The sequence below is a fragment of the Pochonia chlamydosporia genome, chromosome 4 (assembly GCF_001653235.2).
Source record: "Pochonia chlamydosporia 170 chromosome 4, whole genome shotgun sequence".
NCBI classification, from domain to species: Eukaryota; Fungi; Ascomycota; class Sordariomycetes; order Hypocreales; family Clavicipitaceae; genus Pochonia; species Pochonia chlamydosporia.
This window is the reverse complement of record NC_035793.1, coordinates 1,203,048-1,224,327: the sequence shown is the minus strand read 5'-3', so window position 1 is coordinate 1,224,327 and position 21,280 is coordinate 1,203,048. Positions and strand designations below refer to the sequence as shown.

Below are 21,280 nucleotides of genomic sequence, written 5' to 3'. Positions count from 1 at the left end.
GTAATCATGATTCCTGAAACTCTAACAATTCTATAAATAACCAGGCGGCTGTTCGGCCCGAAGTCAGATTCAACGGGTACCTTTTCCAGTTATGTGGCTGACCGATCCTGAATCTCTTCCATAAGCTCAATTTTCACGAGGGGCAAACAAAACATAACGTCAACGCAATGAAGACTGAACTTCATAAACCATCATGAGTGCCACTTCAAACAACATAATCTCCCTCCGTCGCCATGACTTCGACAATCTACGAACCTTTCTAACCGGCCTTGTGGTCGTTCACCACACCGCCGTCGCATATGGAGCGCCAGGAGGAACGCCGTTCAAATCGACAATAACCAGACTGGCATTTCCGGGAGCGGAAATTCCTCTAACCATCTCAGCTGCTTTCAATCAATCATTCTTCATGGGCCTCTTCTTTTGGATATCTGGACGCATGTCGGCTCAGTCGCTTGAGCGTATAGACCGAGACCCCAATCGAACAAGATGGTCTTTCATGAAGAGCAAGGTGCTGAGGTTGGGGCTCGTCGCTGTTGTGTACTCTTTCCTGGTTCAACCTTTTATTAGTCTCATTCCTCTTAAGGAATGGACTTATTCCTCTATTTCAGGGCAACTTGCTGGGTATTTCTCGACGATGCGTAGCGTCCGCGGGCCAGTTTGGTACACAACCAACTTATTATTGATGGATGCTATAACTGCGTTTGTCGCCCCGGCAGTTGAAACTCCAAGCACGGCGGATGAAAAGACCGAAACGCAGATATTCGAAAACAGCAGTCCAAAACCCCCCTCTTGGTACACGTTGCTCGCCAATTATGGATGGATTGGAGCTGCCGTTGTCAGCTTCTTTGTCCGGCTGTACTATCCTGTCGGGACAAACTTGCCAATCACAGCACTACAACCAGCTCACGGTGCGCAATATGTATTGGCATACACCATGGGACACGCTTCATGGAGATACGGTACCTCTTTCATCAGTCCGTTCACACTGGATGACACAGATCAAGAGGAGACGGACACCGAGTCTGGCGGCTCACTACATAACAAGTCCGACAGCTCTACTCGCTCCATCATCACCGCTACACTTGTATCTCTCACAACATTACCACTAGTCTGGCTACCATACTTATTCCGCGACACCGCCGAAAACTGGGTTGCCAATTCGCTTACTGACGTCAGCGGAGGATGGAACTATCCCGCCGTCATCTATGCCTTCTGGAATGAGTTTTCTTTCGTACTTCTCTGCCCTGCGTTTGTCAAGTATTTCGCCGCTTGGTATAACAAGCCCGCAAGCTCCAGTCTCTTTCAGGCCAAATACTCGTACGGTGCGTTTCTCGTGCACATGCTTGTCAGCATTCTTCCTGAAATAGCTTTTGATCGATTCTTGGGTTATGGAGGGAATAATGATGCCCTGGCTACTAATTCTGTGTGGAGATGGCTTGGACCTTCTGTTATGACTGTTGTTGTTGGAGCTGTTAATGTATATGGGTCGTTTGGGGTGGCGAAGTTCTGTCTGGATATGTTTCCGTCTTTGCGGAGATTTATTTGAGACGTTCACCAACTCTGTCTACTTTTGCTTGAAATACATGAGAATTGTCCTGTTGGTAGGCTCTCGATGTGCTCGGTGAGATGTAATAAGTCAGCTCTCGGCAATTCCTCATGCTCTCATAACGCCAGCTCGATACATCAACTTAATCAAGGGTGGTTCGGTCGTTTGGATCTGTACATGTTTATCTAGATATTTTGCTTATTCCTCATCCCCTACACCCGAAGTCGCAAGCTGAGCAATCTCGTCGTAATCTCCGACCTTGACAACTCGCCCATCCTGCAACCACGCCACCTTGTCCTTTCCAGGACGCATAGTCTTTGCCAAAACACTTATTCTATGCGCAACAATAACAACTGTATAACCGCATGCAACAAACTCATTCTCGATTATGTTGTAAATAACCTCTTCTGTGGTGGTATCCAAAGACGAGGTTGCTTCATCCAAAAGGAGTATAGGTTTCGGAGACAGCGTGTCACTCCCAAAGTCGGCATATTCCAACCCTTGGCTCAGTATATTCTTCTTTAATACGGCGCTTGCCATAGATACGAGTTGAAGTTGGCCAACAGACAGTGCCTGTAGGTTCGAAACAGGCTGAGAAAGAGGATCCAATTCGATGCCGCGACTTATACCGCACACGGCATCCCAGATTCCCACGTTTTGAAGAGCGCCACGAAGCATTTCCTCTGAAGCTAGACCGTCCGGGTCCAAGTTGAAGCGGAGGGACGCATCAGGTAGGAAGAAGGGTTCTTGTGGGACTGTGATGAAGGCCCGACTTCTGACTAGGTTTCGAGGAATTCGGGACAGTGGGTGTTGATCAATCTCGACACTTCCGGAGCTTTCTATGAGACGCAGAAGCCCCAAAACAATAGTAGTCTTCCCACTGTGACATTATCAGCAAGCGGATACTCCTCAGATATATGGACATCATACCTGCCAGTGCGACCGCAGATCACGAGTTTTCTACCTTCTTCAACGGTCAGATTAAGATCTTTCAGAACCATATGCCCGTCACTGGGAAATTTCAGTATGGTCCTTCATATTGTTTGTTTGGTGTAATCCACAAGCATACCCGTATCCCGCACTAAATTTACTCAATGTCAAGCGACCTGTTTCTGGCCAAGACGACTCCGGGACTTGATCCTCGCCTGCCTTGTCCTCCTTCGGTGTCGTCATCTCAACTTCTTTAAGTCGAGCAATAGCCCCAAGAGAAACTTCAAGCTGCGTAAATGATTCAACAAGTCTTTGGAGTGTCGTATTAGCTATAAGAATCAGGTTCAGAGAGACACCAATATTCCCAGGGGACGTTTCGCTCCTCCACGCCGCTGCAATGAAAATTATGCCCACAGCAATGCAGCTGACGATAAGATCAAGCATAAGGCTGAGCCAACATTGCAGCGAAGCGAGTGAATAGGCAGGCCTGATAGACGTTTCAAGATTCTCGAGGTTTTTATCTGTCGCGGGTTTGATCCAGTTGAATGCTCGAATCGAGAGCAGACCCTCGGTCTACAAAACGTCAGTAACTCTTGCGGATAACCTGTTATCAGCAACATACGGTTTCAAGAAACCAGGAATTCAGAGAAGAGTGGGATTCTAGCTCCAAAACACGAAGTTGACGGGACGTTCGCAGGTATACTTTCTGCACTAAATACACTACCAGTGTGCAAACTGGGAGGGCGGCCAGCAGGGGACGTTGAACCTGAGCCAGGAGTATGATCTGAAGCAGCATTTTGAAGATTTCTAAGCATCGTTAGGACATTATTCAGCTTATTGAAATTTTGCAATACCTACGAGCACACAGAGCCGACAATGCGGAAGGGAGTTGTCTGTCTACAAGCGAGATATCTTTGCTGAATCTGGTTGCAGTTAGCAGAAGCATTGACTCCCACAAGTTTTGCGTGGAATACCTGTTTAGAATAACTCCCACATCCGTAGAAGAAAAGTACTGTAGTGGTGCTCTTTTCTGAATTAGTTGTTGCATATGAGGTAATATGTCAGTGTGCACTCACGCAATAGTCGTTTCTAGCAGTGATTGATGGAGCAATCGTCCCGATCTTGGCGCCAGAAGAATATAAGTGCTCCTGTAAGGCTGTCAGAAATGACTTATATCACGCAATTGCCATCCCTTATTCACCATAAGTTCGCGCTAGTAGCAGCCCAAGCAATGAATGTCAACAAAACATATCCCGAAATGTAGTAGAGCGTGTGGTTTCCATCACTCTCCGTCCACAACTTAAACCAGTAAGTAGTAAAAATGTTGAGGGTGAATAAAGCAGTGCATGCTACCAGCAGTAAGAAGTTCCAGATCCCGACAGACCGGATGTAGTAACCTAAAAGATGCAAATGTCAGCATGTGCCTTACCCATGGTGGTATAAACTCACTATAGAGGGACAAGTCTCCAACGCGGCGACCCAAATCTTGTTCTGCGTCCTTCTCGGCTTGCTTCGAGGTGCCATTCACAACCTTGCTCTTTGATTCAACATTTGGGGAGTCGGTTTCTTGGAAACTAAACTTTTGCATCTCTGAAGAATGATTCTTCAGGGTCCTCCAGTCGCCCTGCATGGCAACTCGCGAATTGTTCAGAAGAACAACTCGATCCGCATATTGAAAGTGCTGCGCTGCTCTCACTGAATTAGGAATGTTCAGGGACTTGCATAGTCAGGAATCGGGCCACTAACCTGCGTTGGTGATAAGAAAAGTAGTCACTTTCGCCTTTCGAAACCACCCTTCTCTACCTAGCAAGTTCTTGACTACTTTGCTCTCAGTTGTTCCGTCCAGAGCGCTAAACGGATCATCTAGTATGGCAATACTCGCTCCAGAGTACACCATGCGAGCCAAAGCCTAGTCAAGGTCAATAATCATCGTCTTAGTTTAAAGGCCACCTCAGCCTTACCAGTCGTTGCCTTTGACCTCCAGAGAGGTTAAACCCCCTGCTTCCAACTACAGTCTCATTCCCATCAGGCAGCCTTTGAAGATCATGATCAAGACAGCAGATTCTCAACGCCTCTTTGTACAGTTTCTCATCCACTACGTCTGCAAAAGCACAAATAATTTGTCGAATGGTGCCAGTTGGAACCCAAGCCCGCTGGTCGCAATACGCAATACGCGACGAAGAGACTGTTACCACACCTTGTGTCGGAGAGACTTCGCCCAATATTGCTTTGGCCAGTGTGGTTTTCCCACATCCAGTAGGGCCGCCGCATATCGTAATAGAGTGTTTGGGAAGATCCAAATCGATATTGCTGAGTGTTGGAGCAGCCTTCTTACTAAATCTGATCGTCACATCGTCAAGACGTATGCCAGTCTCAATCTCTCGTTCAGTAGGATAATTGTCATCATGAATAATCTTCCTAGAGTCAACCCGTGGTGACTCAAGCAAAAACGACTGAATTCGATCAACATTTCCCAAAGAGCCAATAACTCTAGGTACAATTGTCATGATCATATTCGCCGGGTGCGTTACCAGAAGCAGAATTGCTACAGTGGTAAAGGCCGTCTTGGTGTCAAGAGGCACGCCTCTCGAGGCAGCCAAGATCGCATACAACACGACAGTAATGACAGGAGTAAAGATGCCATTGGCATTTGCTTGTGCGTATTAGCGCAATTCTCTAGACACACACGTTGTCGAGGCAAACTTACCACTTGCATTGTAAGCCACCTGCATCCATCTAACGTGCTTGGAGCCATCAATCTCTTTTCCACGTAAGTTCTCTACGTGCTTTTTGATAGCATCAGATAGACCCATTGCTTTCACGCCACGCATTGATCCGAGGATAGAGCTCAGTGTCGATATTCTAGCTTGCGTGGCGTCATTCCAAGTCTTGGTTCGAGAACGTACGTTCTGGGCAACGAAACGACTCATTCGAGAGGCAACTTCACAAGAAAACGTTAGACTCCCGTAATTTATACAGTCGAAAGTTTTGTTTAGTACTCACTAAAGATGGTAACCACCGGCACTGGAAACAGCCAGCCTACCTCTTTTGCCAACAACACCAAACCACCCACAAGTTCAAAGAGCTGGCCCCAGCTTGCATGAAGAAGTCTGCCCATATCAGTCACACTGTCGATATCTGTGCTCATAATCGTGACCACTCGACCGGCGTCGGCCCCATCGTGGCTGAGGTTCAGTGACTTTTCGTAAACAAGGTTCACAAGGGAGGCTCGTATAAGCACTTCGAGTCTGTTCAGCCGATGTACATACATCGAATTCGATATCTGTGTTCGTCAGTTAGCAGATGTCGATACATAAATGGACAGCACTTACAGCAAGTCCAAAATATACAGTCACTGCAGCAAAGAATATCTTGAACGCTTCGCATGAGTCTATGTCACCATCCTGATTATTCGTCACGAATGTGATCGCACGGGCTATGATGATCGGCTGACTGCATCGAAATATTGTCACGAAAACTCGTGGGATGATTGGCGACAACAGTGGCTTGGTCAAACTGCCTGCCACTACCTTTAGTAGTACATAACCATCGTCAGACTTAGCTACACAGTCATGTCAGCAAAGGTGATGCTTCCAACGGAATCTCTACGCACCTCTCTTATTCCATGCTTGTAGTATACCCGTTCGCGCAAGTCTCGGCTGCAGCGATTCACTCAGTCGTGGGGTGTCACTTATTCTCAAGTTGCTGTGCTTTCCTGCCGCCAGCAAATCCATAAGCCACCACCAGAACGTTCGGCTAAACATTCCAGCAGCATCTTCAGGCGGAGTGCTTTTGTAAGGGGAGAGTGTAGCCTTGACTTTGTTCTGGGACTCAAGGACCAAAAGGACCAGCTGAGTTAAGACCTCAGCACACCATAACGCCTTGGAGAGAATGCGACTGTTGAAGCGCTGAGACGATACAAGTTCTTGGCTGCCAGCAATCATATTACCACACAGCACTACCAATAAATAGACTGCCGTCAAGGTCGATGGATTTATTGACTGTCTATGCTCCGCGAGAGATAGCCGCACGAGCAGGACACTCGCGATCAAGGATGCACAGAGGCTAAGCAACTCAACCCGCCTTTGGAAACCTGTCCAGACAGTAACAACAAGCTGTGCTAGTTTCAAAAGCACCAGAAATGACGAAAATGTCTGTATATCATCAACTCATCTGAGCTTTCCAAGTTCCAATTGGTGAAAAACTCACCAGTTTGGCATACGCCAGTTTGCCAAAGGACACTTTGACCGACTCATTTCGAAGCTGAAAAATCCTCACAGGTGCCAAGAGCAACAAGCCTATTGACGCGGGAAGTGTAATGACGGATGGTGCAAATGTGACATTGCAGAGTTGGTTTCCTATCAACGTGTCCATTTTGAGAGTCAACGCCGACAACTTCGCGTCACCAATCCGCTCAGGAATCACTTGTCCTTGCAAGGCACAATTCGACAAATGGATGGCGGGGAATCAAAGTCAACATAATCATGTTGTTGTTTCAGTGGCGTTTATATTTCGTTGTTTAGTTAGAAAATTGCAGACGCATCTGAGTTAAGTACCTCGCGTGTCTTCCTTCCCTCACATTGCAGGCACGCCTTACCAGGCACACTATGGGCCAGACTGGCCAAATACGAGATGTTGGTCGTGTTGTCTTGTTTCGCATACCATATCGGCCAATCCCATAATGGTAGTTGGCTGCATCATAATAAAGTAGGCATAGTGCTTACATGGTTTCAAGCGAGCTTGCAGGTCATTGCGGGGTTCGTATTTTATGTTTAGTTATTCCATGCACCTTCTGAGCAAATGTACAGAGAAACTGCTGGGCAGGTCAGAGTTCAAATGTTGGAGTTGTGCTATTCCTGCGCCCAGAAAGGAACGTCAAGCTCGTCTTAACCATATCAACATATTCGTGACATACTTTATTAATAAATTGACCCTACACAATTTGGTATATAATAAATCTCAATCAAACAACCCAGCCAGGAATTCTAGTCGCGTCGCCTACTCATTATCCCAAGTTATCTTCATACTCGTGGGGAATGGCGAGACGCCGCCCCAATCCTCCGTCATGTATACGAAGAAGCCATCCGGTCCAGGAACCTTCTTCAGCTCGCCGAGCGCGCCAGGAACTCTCTTTAACCCCTTCTTCCTAAACAGTGCGCGGAACAATTCTACCAATGCCACCTGGCTGATCTCCTTGCCCAGGCACGCATGTGGTCCTGCGCCGTAGTGGATGTAGGACTCGATCGGTCGTCGTGGGTTGACGGTACTTGCTTCAGGGAAGTAGGCTTCCTCACGGGCCGCCGAGACGAGCGACACAAAGATACGGTCACCGGCTTCGATTCGGATCTCCCGCCCGTCGTCTTCCTTGATGGCGTCGGCGGTAGCAGCCTGGCGGTAGGTGCCAAACGCACCAGCTAGCCGGACACCTTCCATGGCATAGCCGAGGAGGAGGGCATCATTTGCTTCATTCGGTTCGGCGAGCGCCAGGCGTTGGATTTCGGGGATGTGTACTTGGCCTTCTGGAGAGAGGTACCAATCGACGGCTTGGGCAAACTACATGGCCCATGGATTAGTATTCAACTTGAAAGGAACCGGCTTAGTTATCGGCATCAACTTACCACCATGGCCTGGTTAGGCACCATACCTGCCGCAAGGGGTAGAATCTGACTCCATGCAATATCGTGTGCGCTGAGTCCTGTCTTTGCCAGCGCCTTGACAAGATTGACACCATACTGAGAGAGAAGATCATTCTTGGGGGCAGGGCCAGTATAAAGGCCACGAAGTCCCAGAGACTTGGTCAACTTGACATTAGTCTCAACAACCTGACCCAGTTGTTGAGTCAATTCCTTGGCCTTCTGTCGCACAGCGAACGATTCGACAGGGTCAATGTCAGAAAAGGTGCAAACAAAAATGATTGCTAGAATATTGTACAGCTCTTGCTCTGAAAAGACGCCCTTGGGGTTCTCGCTCGACTTCAGTGGCAGGTTGAGCAATCTTGCAGCAAAGTGCGTGTGAGCTCGGTTGCCAATATCACGAATGAGGTCGACTTGTGTCTTGCCAGCAATCTTGTAAGACTTCTCAGCAAAAAGTCTCTTTGCAATCGAGGCATAGAAATTCTTCATAGATGCCTTCCAACCATCTTTGTACAACAGGGATTGCATAAGCTTACGCTGCTCTGCGTGAGCAGGCTCATCGCCAGAGAGCATAAACTTGCTGCCAACTGACCCGAATAGGTATCGGAAGCCCTCCTCATATACAACCTTGTATTTGTCCTGGTTTGTGAGGATGTGCTTGGCCGCACCGTATGAGGTAATGTTTATTCGAGGACCGGTGTGCGTAGGTCTGCTAAAGTCGAAGCGATCCACGCGCTTGATATTTGTGAGAATTTTGCGGTTCTCAGGTGGCGTGACCATTGGATAGTGTGCGTAGACCGAATTGTATCTGAAGTGGTTGGGGAACGCACGAATGAACAGCTTGTAGAAAACGCACCCATGGTTGATGTCAAAGTCGTAGTTTGCCTCATTGAATCCCCATTGGGTCAAGTAGCCAGGATGATAGTCTGTTGTATAGTGTCTGTCTCCACGGACCAGAGAGACAGCATCAGAAAGCACCACTCTGGAGATGGTATAGGTGGGAGCAATTCCCACACCAGGAACCATGGGAGTCTTGCCTTCTTCAGCCACGATACCCGGGTACAATTCAACATGGTCGGGGTGCTGGTACAGATTTCGAAGAGCATCCGCAACACCAGGGTCGGAATTAATCTCTTCAAATGTGTCGTATGGCTTCAGTCCAAAGTGCTTGCGGAACTCATTCAGACCCGAGAGATTCCACTTGCGGCCACGAATGATACCCAACATCTCAACCGGCTTCATGGTGCGAGGCACATTCTGTGCTCCAAAGGCACCACCAGGTTGTTCAATCGCTGTAGAGATGGCATTGACCAGCTCGTCATCGTTGAAGCATCCATCAGCACCACGGGTGAACCCTCCAAAGGTACGCTCCGCAGGATCTTCTGGAATAGACATCTCAAATCTTTTGACAGCTTTAATCAGAGTTTGTAGATTCAACTCGCCGGGATTGTCACCCAAAAGCTGGGCATAAAAGTCTTGGATCCATTTGTCGTCCATCTCGGAAATGCAAGAGTGCCAGCGGTAGCAAAGGTTGAACTCGGCCGAGACGACATTCCCGACGCCACTTTCCGAGCCTTTGGAAGTGCCTTTGGCAACCCCCATCTCTTGTCGCGGATCCAGTGTCCATTGGCTATCAACTCGGTTGAGGTTAATAATGTTGCGTACATAGTCTACTAGCGTGATGTTGATGTAGAGGCCCGAAGTGACTAGACGGGCTGTCTGGAACAAGTCCTCGTCATACTTTTTCCAAGCTGCTGCAAGGGCGTCGCCTTCCAAGCTGGGCGCCGGCTTTGCGAATCTGTTGCCTTCATTAATGGCAGCCAAGGTTGTCACAACGTGGTTGTGGAAGCGGTTGAACATGACGAGTAGGATACAGACTCCGGGCGGATTGCCAATCAGTCGCCGATCAGCGAATGTATCTGGCTTAATTTTGCCCTCCTTGAAAGTTCTAATCGAGTCGCAAGCTTCTTTGCTATTTCCGTATAATGGAGATAGATCCAGATATGATGAAGAGTCATTTTGGTTGGGGTCCTTTGCATTGGTCCAGAACAAGTCTGTTTTTCAAAATCAGTGAGCCGAGCGACGTCGATTTTGAACTCAATACTCACCGTGAATAACAATGGTCGCCCAATACCACAGAATGCTAGATACGTTGTTTGGATTCTTCTTGAATCCATCTCTAGCCATGACCGCCTCATAAATAGCTTCTGGGTCTGGCAGCGCTCCCATGTTGGCCGGGCCTGGTTTACAAGTGCGCGAGTATGGTGTTCTAGCCGCTCCCAGCTTTGGCATCAATGGATTCTAGATAATGATGTCAATACGTATCAACTTAAAAACATGGTTAGAACAGTTACTCACATTATTAGCTCCATCGGGTTGGCGATACTTGTACTCGTCGCCCATATACAACAGTGGCGGGTGATCGAGTGAGTTCCACAATTGATCAATGAATGAGTTGGTGAGAATCTCTTGTCTCTTCGACTTATCCGGCATCGTAGCGACTAACTGAATAGTGCGTTCCATAATCATAGTCTTGTCGTCTTGAAGAGTCTGACCCTTCAATTTGGCGGAGACGATGTCCCTAAGAGTCTTGAGGTCTGCACATAGAATTCAGCAAAAATATTACCCGCGCAGGTACGGCCAATGAATTAACTCACCACCCATTCCAAATGACTTGAGGTCCTGCATGATTCCCGGTCGCCTAAGTGTGGTTCGATACGTGCCATCGCGCCTCTCGGTAGGGAGAGGGCGCTGTGATGCCTTTCGTAGCTGCATTAAAGTTCCAATTGATGAGGTTTTCTTCTGTCCGGGCGTTTGAGCGTGCGCAGGCTGCGCAGCTTTTGTCGAAGCATCCTTCCCTTGGGCGTGATGGCCATTTTCCTGTGTGCTATTGGTGTAATTGCCATTTTGTGCGCCATTGGCTGCACTCTCGCCTTTGGACTCTACTCCTGGAGACATAATTGATACGGCGTTTGCTTCTCAGTGATGTCAACCGGGAGAGAGAGAACTTCATGCAGTGACCCGGCTGTGTTTGCTTTATATATGAGGGGGATCTGCCCGTCCGTCCATGGCAAACCACCAGACTTTCCACATTTGAGACACGACGACATCAGGCGAGTCGATCCAAAGGGAAGCAAGGTCGACACCTTCTCTCCAGCTTCATGAGACGCCATGCCTATCCGGTTACTGGACGCAAGCCTCGAACCACATCGCAGCGGGATCCTTGCTTGAGTTGACGACGGTCACGGACAGCTTGACCAAGGCTGTTGACACACATTGGTCAAGCAATGCTGTCCTGACGGTGTAGCTGCTCAAGATTTATCCACACATCATCTGGCACTTCCCCACCCTTGTGGGATAAAAAGAAATATACTCCAATTGCAAGATAGAACACATCAGAGCGTAGGTGCTGCGTCATTTCCGCAGATCAGATGCTACGTACCCAAGTCGTGGCCGAGATATTGGGGCGAGCACACCAGGGTGGCTTTTGAAGGGCAAATTGGAGTGGCCCAATTCGTAAAACACGAGACCCAGTCAAATATCAGTTCCGTGACAACGGAGCTGGAAAGGGATAGCTCACCGCGTCGACAGGGTCCTCAGGTCCATTTTGGGGGTTGATGTGGTTGATGGTGTAGTCACATAAACCTGGGCACACCAAACAAATACCCTTGTCAACAGCGGCCCGACCCTCAAGTCTTTTCTTTGCCAACGGCGGAACCGGATAGCTTAGCTTTGGGACGGGATGTGTGGGAGGGCGGCGGTGGCAGCGGAACGGCTTGGCCAACGGCAACAGATGTTGTAATGAGCGTCACAGCTCCATTTACTGTGTCTCTGAGCTACCCGACCTCGCTGCCGGTACTTTCAAAGTTGGCATTCCAAAGTTAACCCTCGCAGCCCCATGATACTTCTTGGGATGTTTTGCATGCTCGGTGAGCTCGAATCGTGATGGCTATTCTCCCAGTACAACCCAGGTCATCTGGTGCCAAAATACGGAGGAGTTCCCAACAAACTGGTCAAACTTCCGATTGACAAGGGAACCAGCACCCATGTTGACATCGGCACTTAATCAAGTATAGTTCATCATCCCATCGATATTCCCTACACCAAATTCGGTCGATGCTGAAGGGGAAAGGCCCCCAAAGAGCAATGGTTTGGCTCCGGTATGTCCACAGTACTCGATGGGTCCAAAGGCCGAGATGATGTATCAAATCACCTTTATGCAACCACTGCCGCTGCAGCATGCCGCAAGGAGCTGGTGATTGGCAATAATTCGGCTAGCCAGACTGCAATGAAAATGTCGATGTGCAGATTGACCTTGTTCGTGGCGTCCTTTCAGCTCACTGCAGGCGATGTCCAAGGGACATCAATCTACCAATCCGTCTGGTCTAGGCCCGTTGTGGAGACGAGGAATTTCGTCTGTCGACCAGATATTCCCTGTCCACAGGCGAGACAACGCCAGCCACGGATGCAACTTTCAGCAGATCTTTTTCCGCTTTCCCATACCATTTGTGTAATGAATATCACAACTATGCGAGACTGGCCCAACCAAGCATGTTCTTGCCCGGCAACCCAGGTCCTCTTTTTTTGGTTTTTGCAAACTTGGGGAATATGGCTTGGTTGCATCAAGCCAGCATGGTTGTCAGTTCGCAGGGTAGAGTCAAAGTCCTAAACAAACTCCAGGCGCATAATCTGTGCTCTCCGCTGCACCTCATCCGACATGCTGATGATAAACGAGACCGATCACGTTGCTCCTCCGTGCGAGACATTCCACGGCAAGAGAGCCTTCCCGCGGTGCCTTTACTTTTGTTTCACAAAGCAGAGGATGCAGAGCACTCACTATAGGCTCTGTTTCGCTTTCCATCTCCATGGCGGATTACGTGCAGCGTACGGAGTAGCTCGTAGAACCCTGTACATAGCTAGTTAGTGTAGGATATGTAATGTTTCCTACAAACTAGACGAGTCTCCTACGATCTTACAAGTTATCACCCCAAGAATCAAGATTTACTTACCATCATACGCTCCGGAAGCATGGGGATGTGTCGCTCCTGTGTGCATCAAGCAAGCCTCAGGGTCAAGTTGGCTTGGTTTGGTCAAACGCAATTGATTGAAGCATGGGCGCGCAACTGTTGGACATGTTTAACAAACAACAGTGTCACGTGTAGAAGCGGTAACAGTTGGAGATTCACCGTCATCACGCCAGATACAATCGCTTCAGCTCATCAATAATCCCAAGTCATCACAGCACAATAAACTCAACGCCACAGCAGTGCATATCCAACGTACTCGACATGTCAAGATTTACCCCAAGCCAAAGATGGACGTCATATGAGGGTTGGAACTATAACGGCATGAAGGAAAGACTCGAGGGCTTGATTGCCAAACTGGACAAAAAGGCACTTCTAAATCATGCCGAGCTCATCAAAGGCCAGAAATTCAGCATGAGTGAGCCCTTTTCCGCAGGGCAGTATTGGATCTGTTTTGAGCTGGTCGCTGAGGATGATAGTCTCGTCATCGCCCGTGTTCGACTGCCTCGCCACCCCGACATTCCGCAAACAGTGAGTGAGGAGGACGAAGAGTATTCCATCGCGTGCGAGGTTTCTGCGATGCGTTTCGTGAGGCAGCGTCTCTCAAATGTGGTCGTACCTCAGGTGTTTGCCTATGAGGGAACCGGGTCCCAGCTTGCTGCCAATGCTGGCGCTATCTACATGCTCATAGAGGGCTTTCGCGGGAACACGCTGCAAGACGTTGTGCCAGACCTTTGTAACTTGCCTGTCAGTTACTCTTTACCCCCATATCCATCGACTGTTCTAACGAATGTCTAGATTTCGAAACTGGAGCATGTCCTGGCCCAGTGGACAACGATGCAAACGTGTCTGGCAGCCTTCACATATCCACAGATTGGATCTATCTCCGGTATCACAATAACCGGAGAACCCATCATTGATAGGTTATCTTCCGCTGCAATAGAAGGCTTGATGTCACAAGGACCTTTCTCCAACGCTATTGAGTACTTTACGGCCCTTGGAGAAGCAGCCTTGTACCGAGCGAGCCGTGCTGGCAAGGGCCGGTCGGAATTTCACAGGCTGGGTGCGTCAGTTTTCTTGGACATCGTGCAATCTACCACGTTCTTCCAGGAATCTTCCGCACAATATCCCCTTAACCACATGGATCTTGGCACACAAAACATTATCGTCGATGAAGATTTGAACTTCTTAGCCATTATTGATTGGGAATTCGCTCAAACTGCTCCTTGGCAAATTAACCACTACCCAATGCCTTTTCCACTCTTATGGCCAGACGAGAGAATCAAAATGATACTAGATGACCCTCAACACCTCGCCTACAAGCAAATATCACGGCAGGCTCGTACCAGGGAGCTGTATTGCAAGAAGTTCCGGGAAGCGGAGGCAAAACTCGCAGAAAAAGGAGTGCGTCTTGGAAATGAATTTGCGGAGGTCCTCGAAAGTCCGGCCTCTAGGATCTATGCTTGTTTCTCTAAACTTGGAGATGCGCCGGAGCAAGACGAGGCCATGGTTCGCGAGATGGTGCGCCTAGCATTTAATTTTGCTGTTGAGGGAGCCAACCAATATCTCGAGCAGATGTCAAACAAGATGATATGAGCGAATCTGGTGCGGTGGGTGTGGTACAGACCTGTAACCTTGAACAAGCAAGCACATGACAGGCAAAATCGTCCCTGGCCCTTTCTGCCTTTATCATTATGGCTGCTTCTCTTTCCGAACTCTCTCAAGATTATCTACATCCTGTGGCTCCATCAACCTATCCTTTGAGCCGTGCTTCTTAAGCGGACTGAGCTTTTGCCAAGATGGTTAGGGGTCTAAAGTCGCAAGGGACAAGCTACTAGAGATGTATGATCGGGTTCGAAGGCAGCCCGTACATTCGGGGCCGTGTTGCGGTTGGGAGCCATTTTGAAATGAGAAAAGACATGATTCACAAACAATCCACTCGCCTAAAATGGAACTTTATGAATTCGCTGCCGGAAAGCTCCCATTTCACAGGAGCAACTTCCTACAGTAATTTTGCGGCGCCAGCACGCCCCAAGGTCTAGTAAACTACTGTTTGTGATTCTCACCGATAGACTCCTCGGGACTCACCATTCCATAACTGCACCACGATAAGCTCCTAGCGACGCGTAGGCACCCCCTTCATCAGCTGGAAGACGTGTCCTCAGCCCTCCTGGGCTTCCCTATAATCTTCCAAGTGCATATCAATCAGAAGAATCTTCAAAGGCTGAATGATGCGTTGTCAATATCAGAGAGCCACAATGAATGGCTTTTACCTAGATGGGCTGATCTGGTCCCCATGTATCTTGTTGAGATGCATTCCAAGGCAGCTACGAAGGATTCAAGAACAAATGATTGTTCTACTACATCCCCTAGATGCCTTACCTTCGTTGGGTCTTGCATATTTTGGCACCCATCTTCGGCAATCACTTTGATGGCATGTGCAATCCGTGCTGGTATAATCCAACAGGGTTCAGCCGAGCAACAAATCTTCATTGGAGGGAAGGTCAAATGTGCACAGAGAAGAAAGCCCCGAGGTGTGCCGGAAGAAAGGTCGTTGGGACACTTTTCAAAAGAACGCCTGACAGCGTTGGAGGCGCCTTGTCCCCTTCCCACACACGGTGTGTCTGGTGACTATTGGGCTCCTTTTTCCTTATTGAGAATGTTGTTGGTTCCGCAAGCTGCTATAGACATAATTCTTGAAGAGTCGTTCGGACACTTTTCAAAAGAACGCTTCACAACGTCGGAAACGCCTTGTTCAACTCCCACGCGATGTGTCTGGTGATAATTGAGCTTCTTTCCAGTTATTGAAAATCCTGTTGGTTCTGCAAGATGCAACAGGCGGAACAGAATGCCTTGTAGGCAACACAACCCTCATCACTGGCAGGTATAAAACCATGCCTTCCCAGCGCCCATCAAGTCGACTATCCCCTCCTCAACAAACTCCATCAGTCAGTCAACTCCAAGATTTATTCCCAAACATTCTCCCTGATTATCCTTCTCATAACTGCCTTTTAGCAGCAGATATGCCTTCTTCCAACAACCAGGTTCAGTGCTCGAGGTGCGGTGCAGTTTATGGTCAAGGCCATTCTCACACTTGTAACAAATAACCAGCCACTATACATTGAGGTATGCTACATAACGGATGTCGTCTTTTTACTACTGGTTTTAACGTGAATAGGCTCTCTCGACCTTTGTCAGAGACAAGTTGAATATGGCTATGTTGAATTGGTTGCAAGGTTTCACTTTGCTTTGGCTTGAGAGTTGTGCTATCTGAGAAACTGAGTTAGATCTTCAAAGCGGAGGGGGAACAGTTGGTTGAACAGCTCACATTATTCGTTCCTCTGTATTTTGATTTGCAATGACAAGATAACTAGTAAAACCTTCAGCACAGAATGGAACTTCATCGAAACCCAGTAGAACCGCCGGCCCTATGCGGCACCAAAAGCACAACAACTTATGGACGTGTGATATATTGTGCCCGACTCCCTTGTTGAAAGCATCATCGCTGCTGCCTAGGCCCGTTCCCAAATATTGGCGGTTTCCGCGCTCACTACTATGTATGACAGCATAGGCCAATTTGGCGGCCAACACTTTGTTGGTTGTCGAGATGTTGGCTTCCCCAATCAGCTCCCATTCTCCCAGTCCAAAGTCGTCACTCGCCCATTTTAGCGTAATTACATTTTTGTCTGCAGCCATGTCATTTGCAGGATTGAATAGTAATCACGGTAATCAAGGGCCGTTAATTCTGCTTCTCAGAGGATGTCGTAGGTCACCATCGTTCGAATCTATCACCGGCGTCTTCTCGATGGGTATCCAGTAGCTCGTGGCTAGTTCCATAAATATTCCCCATGTACTCCTCTGTTCAGCTTCCCTCATCATGACGTTGGAGTGGCTGAGATGCAAACACGGGTTCAAGGATGCCCCCGCTGCCAAGCTTGGAATTAGAAGCAGTCTCAATATCCTCTCTGCCGCACTGAGACTGAATCAACCAAATTTCCTTAACTTCCAAGGCGCTTACAATCTGTATTTATCGAGCTGCTTGCTGAACTCTGTTCCATGAAAATACCCTTTGGGTCAAGGCGGTCTCTCCAGCTGTGTCACATCCAATATGCACTATCATAAGTTTTGTCGTAGGTGGGGGATGGCTCATACGACTCGAAATCTTTGGCACGTATCAAGCAACACGACGATGCTGAAACCAAGACACATATGGGTCCGGAAACGTCGGGCGAGGTTCCCTCCGGACTGTATAGCACCCTTGTGATTTTGAGATAAGCCCAGCGCCTTTGGCACTACTCTGGCTCTGCGCGAAACAGCTGCAAATCCCAGGTAAGATTGTAGAAACTAGACATAAATATTCTATCATATTCTACAAATATAGGAGTTTTGGAGAATGATTTTCCTCACGGGTTCCTGCTTAAATTTGGTATGAGCAAGCGTGGGGCGCAGCGTTACCTGCATCCAAGACTCGTATAGGCCCAGCATCTCTGTTGTTGTCGCCATTACAAGTTGATCGACTTCCATGGGCAGCATTCTCATGGGCCGCGGCCCTTATATGTTCTAGAAAATTTCATGATGACACTGCGTAAACGGCGTCGATTTCAATGTACACGCTTCATTATTTCGTGCGAAGGTCCTTAATGTCGAATGGCATCCTGTCGCTTTCATAAACATGGCCGTTTGGATGTTCGGTCTCCCGATACAGGTTGTCAATCGAATGTTGGTGAAACGTTTCCGATTGCCTACAGTCCAAAATGTGGTCCAAACCAGGCGGATGTGTGAGTCGGAATATACCATATCTGGGCAGCAGTCAGTGTAAAGTCTGGACGTGAGGCAAGATATTGACACTTACGATGGAGTAAATCTTGGCGCACAAACTATGGCAATACTCTCTGGCATCATAACCTGGTACCCAGCGTGTGTATGCAAATCTCGAGAGCTCATAAAACATGTCTGTGTCGGATGCGTGTGAATCCAGCCCAACACCATCAAGTCCTCCCCGGCGCAGTAATCGAATATTGCGCTTTCGTTTTCCGTTTCGCATGTGTCAGATGTGCATTTTTGGTCTGGAATGAGCAAGCACCGCACGAACAATGCATTATTAACTGGTGTCCCGCACAAGATGCCGCACATTTCCAGGCCCTTCCTTGTATTTTCTGCTGCCAGGCTCAAAAATGAAGCTCGAAGCTTACTAGGAAGAAATACGGAGCGAATTGGGTCTCCATTTTCAAGATATGCCCCTGGCTTGAATGCAAGTCTTTCTTTCTTAGGGAGGGGCGGGCCATCTTGTGCTCGTTTTGGAGGAACAGGAGGTTGACTCGTCACCACTTCGTATCTTGAGTAGGATGGTGTATACAAATCCTCTCCAGGAACCTTATCCGGGACGGCCGGTAATTCGTGTCGAGTTGTATAGGATGACTCTCTGGGAGGATATACATGTTCTTTGGGCGGGCGGCTGGGTGGAGGCAAATTGGGTGGTAATAATGGCTTGTGGGAGGATTCGTCAAATTGGACGGGCCGCGACTTCGATATCGACGGGTACGCATACGATTGTGGAATCGCATCTCTGTGCGATGAAGGCGCTGTTCTGCGGCTGTCGTGGTCGTATCGATCTCGCTGAGATGAGTCCGTAGCTCTTCGGGCAGCCTCCATTTGACTTTGAAGGTCCAATTCGACCCTCTGTCCATCGCCGAAGCGAGGCGAGAGAATGGTGTCTCCATAAACTCGGGCTTGTCTGTTCGCTTGTCGAACTGTATCTCGCCGAGCCAACTCTTTCTGTGCCAGCTCTACGGCCAGTTCTTGATTCTCGGATGCGTCCAGAACGGTCGCATTGCCGCTTAGACTGGGGTCACGAGCTGCAAAATCCCCGTAGCTCGAAGGTGGTTTTTGTTGGCTTTGTTTCGACGGTTTCGAGTCTGCAGGTGTCATTCTTTCCCATTCTGCGTATTCGTCGTTGATTAGGGGTTTGATTTCTTCGAGGTCAGCAATCACACGGTCTATTCGCTTCGAAAGAGGTCGGAATGCTCTGCGACTTTCGGGGTCTTTGAATTGAGGATGCGTCTGAAGGCATTTTAGGACCAGCACTGAGTGTCGGTACAGCATCATATAAGCTCGACCATAGTCTCCGTCGGACAGGGCGAATGAAGCCTTCGTATTTGTTAGTCTCGTGCGCCAAACCAGGCCAGAGGTCCAGACTGCTCCAGGAAGTGGCTACAGCCAACATACCTCTTGGTACAAAGTCTCTGCGGCTCTGGTCCAGTGTTTGAAGGGGATATTCGCGTTAAAGGTGAAGTTTTCAGCTTGGGCGACAAGCTCCTTCACGCTTTGCGGCCGCGCTGGCCTCATGCCTGACCTGGTATTCATGTTGGATTGTTCGCCCAAGTGGGCTGTCCACGTTCGTCACTGTGATTTGGCCAAGGGCAAATCGGCCTCAGGGTACTGTGCCAGGCTTGCTTGGGCTCATACTGATAACACTTTGTACTTATGCATTCTCCATGCTCCGCAAATAGCTGTGCGAATATGGCAGATGTTGGAGTGCGGATGGAGAAAGTCGGCAGCTCAAGGTGGAACGTGATGAGACTGGTGACGTGGGCTGCCAGCTGTTGAGCATTCAAAGTTCAAGTGCTCACGTATTGGTGGGGCAAGTTTCAGGTCGCCCTGTGATCTTGGCTTGACGCTTGACCTTGAACTATGTCTGTCTTTCAGCCCACATGAACAGGCTGGAAACATTGAAGTCAAAAAAAAAAAAAGAAAAAAAGAAAAAAAAATACAAGTGCCAGGGAGATACTGGGTTTTTCTCATTTGTGTCAATGCAGATATGATTTGCGCATAGTATTGAGGTTTGCTCAAGTCAAGGGCAATCGGGTTGTTGGAACCTTGTTGAGATCACGCTCCATGCAGGAACACGCCACGACAAACATCCATTGCAAATACCGGTGCCTGGACCAGCAACCGTCACCTATAACCCTGCTTGTGTCAAGGCAGCATTAAATATATGGACAATGTTTGCGTCATCAGCGGGAGTCATGATAAGGACGACGCCATGGTCAACATATCGTTCTTGGCATGTAACGGACAGATGAGAAGCAGTTCGTGGCAGGCGGAAATCAACAGTCACATCAAGAGTTTCTACCCAGATTCATCGCCATATCCAGCCAGCGAATGCCATAATCACGGGGTATACTGTGCAATTAACTTTTGGCTGAATCTATTGTCCTTGTGGAGGCGCGTTTCCTCCTGCAGCGGCTTGAGCAGAAGATTGGATCTGAATGATTTCTGCCTTCTTCTTCTCCAGCTTTTCCTGACTTTCCTTGATCTGGCCCTCCAATCTTGTCCTGATTTGTCAGAGTTAGCCACAAGTCAGGACTATTTGCATCTGTAGGCACCATTTGACTGGGGAACGTACACTTCACCGGCGATAAAATCCAGACGTCCTTTGACGGTGCTTTCTGCCTCAACTTTGTCTTGCTTCAGAAGTACGGGTCCCATGAGCTTGTAGATGGTTTCACCCTCTCCCAAATTCTCAAACTCCTACAGGGAGCATTAGTAGCTATCCCAATAGAGGTGGTGAGGTTGGTTCAACCAACCTTGTAGACACCAGCGTTCTCCTGCTGTTGGCTTTGGAGCTTTTGCCTTGACGTTACAGTGTTTTGAAGATCTGGTTATAGTTTGTCAGCTGATGGCTTTTTCAAAATGCATTTGCGCTGCCATGTGGGACGAACTTACCCTGCTGCAGTTTCTGATATTCGTCAGACAAAGCTTGAAGCTTAGCCTGAACGTCGGCCATGATTCCGGAGAGTTGCTATGGGGGAAGTGAGGGCGGCTCGGAGAGTGTGAAATACAAAAAGGATTTACTTCCTCTCTTTTAGGCAGGGGTATTGATGTCGTCCCTGATTTGTTGGCGCCGCTTGCTTTCGAGTAAGCAAGCCCAGATAGACGTCTCGGGGGGTTGAAAGTTGAATCCCACGAACTGGTCTCCAGACGTATGGATTCTGGACAGAGCTCCAGTCAATTCTGCCCCACCAAAACCATGCAAAACGGGCACAAGCCAGCCAGGTTGACTGGTGGCACCAGAACGCACTACGTACACCAAATATCCCAGACACGCAAGGCTCCGAGCAGCAGACTTCAAAGGCAGTGATCGTTAG

The 21,280-nt window shown here is 48.5% G+C and overlaps 7 protein-coding genes across 7 annotated transcripts; 3 read left to right on the top strand and 4 right to left on the bottom strand.

Annotated features, from left to right (window-relative positions):
- Positions 1-193: 193 nt before the first annotated feature.
- Positions 194-1,546, top strand: VFPPC_14307 (Acyltransferase 3; the record flags this gene model as incomplete). Its single annotated transcript, XM_018292076.1, has 1 exon — positions 194-1,546. The coding sequence occupies one exon, from the start codon at positions 194-196 to the stop codon at positions 1,544-1,546; it is 1,353 nt and encodes a 450-aa protein (XP_018143288.1).
- A 198-nt stretch (positions 1,547-1,744) lies between these two features.
- On the bottom strand, positions 1,745-6,850 carry VFPPC_07784 (ABC multidrug transporter; the record flags this gene model as incomplete). Its single annotated transcript, XM_018286592.1, has 16 exons — positions 1,745-2,426; positions 2,477-2,557; positions 2,616-3,049; positions 3,099-3,283; positions 3,335-3,399; positions 3,451-3,501; positions 3,553-3,624; positions 3,678-3,873; positions 3,926-4,162; positions 4,223-4,385; positions 4,438-5,129; positions 5,184-5,417; positions 5,480-5,759; positions 5,809-6,038; positions 6,090-6,630; positions 6,686-6,850. The coding sequence occupies 16 exons, from the start codon at positions 6,848-6,850 to the stop codon at positions 1,745-1,747; spliced, it is 4,308 nt and encodes a 1,435-aa protein (XP_018143287.1).
- Positions 6,851-7,474: 624 nt separating this feature from the next.
- VFPPC_07783 (linoleate diol synthase) lies at positions 7,475-11,067 on the bottom strand (the record flags this gene model as incomplete). The annotated part of the gene is made up of 5 exons (XM_018286591.1): positions 7,475-8,029; positions 8,095-10,163; positions 10,218-10,410; positions 10,468-10,706; positions 10,767-11,067. 5 exons carry the CDS (start codon positions 11,065-11,067, stop codon positions 7,475-7,477), a joined length of 3,357 nt encoding a protein of 1,118 aa, XP_018143286.1.
- Positions 11,068-13,397: 2,330 nt separating this feature from the next.
- Positions 13,398-14,729, top strand: VFPPC_14306 (phosphotransferase enzyme family domain-containing protein; the record flags this gene model as incomplete). Its single annotated transcript, XM_018292075.1, has 2 exons — positions 13,398-13,880; positions 13,932-14,729. 2 exons carry the CDS (start codon positions 13,398-13,400, stop codon positions 14,727-14,729), a joined length of 1,281 nt encoding a protein of 426 aa, XP_018143285.1.
- A 700-nt stretch (positions 14,730-15,429) lies between these two features.
- Positions 15,430-15,915, top strand: VFPPC_15993 (hypothetical protein; the record flags this gene model as incomplete). Its single annotated transcript, XM_018293746.1, has 1 exon — positions 15,430-15,915. One exon carries the CDS (start codon positions 15,430-15,432, stop codon positions 15,913-15,915), a length of 486 nt encoding a protein of 161 aa, XP_018143284.1.
- A 1,836-nt stretch (positions 15,916-17,751) lies between these two features.
- Positions 17,752-19,496, bottom strand: VFPPC_07782 (endosome-associated ubiquitin isopeptidase (AmsH); the record flags this gene model as incomplete). The annotated part of the gene is made up of 3 exons (XM_018286590.1): positions 17,752-17,932; positions 17,986-19,280; positions 19,359-19,496. The coding sequence occupies 3 exons, from the start codon at positions 19,494-19,496 to the stop codon at positions 17,752-17,754; spliced, it is 1,614 nt and encodes a 537-aa protein (XP_018143283.1).
- An 844-nt stretch (positions 19,497-20,340) lies between these two features.
- On the bottom strand, positions 20,341-20,919 carry VFPPC_14305 (prefoldin subunit 6; the record flags this gene model as incomplete). Its single annotated transcript, XM_018292074.1, has 4 exons — positions 20,341-20,467; positions 20,539-20,663; positions 20,720-20,790; positions 20,859-20,919. 4 exons carry the CDS (start codon positions 20,917-20,919, stop codon positions 20,341-20,343), a joined length of 384 nt encoding a protein of 127 aa, XP_018143282.1.
- Between the last annotated feature and the right edge of the window lie 361 nt (positions 20,920-21,280).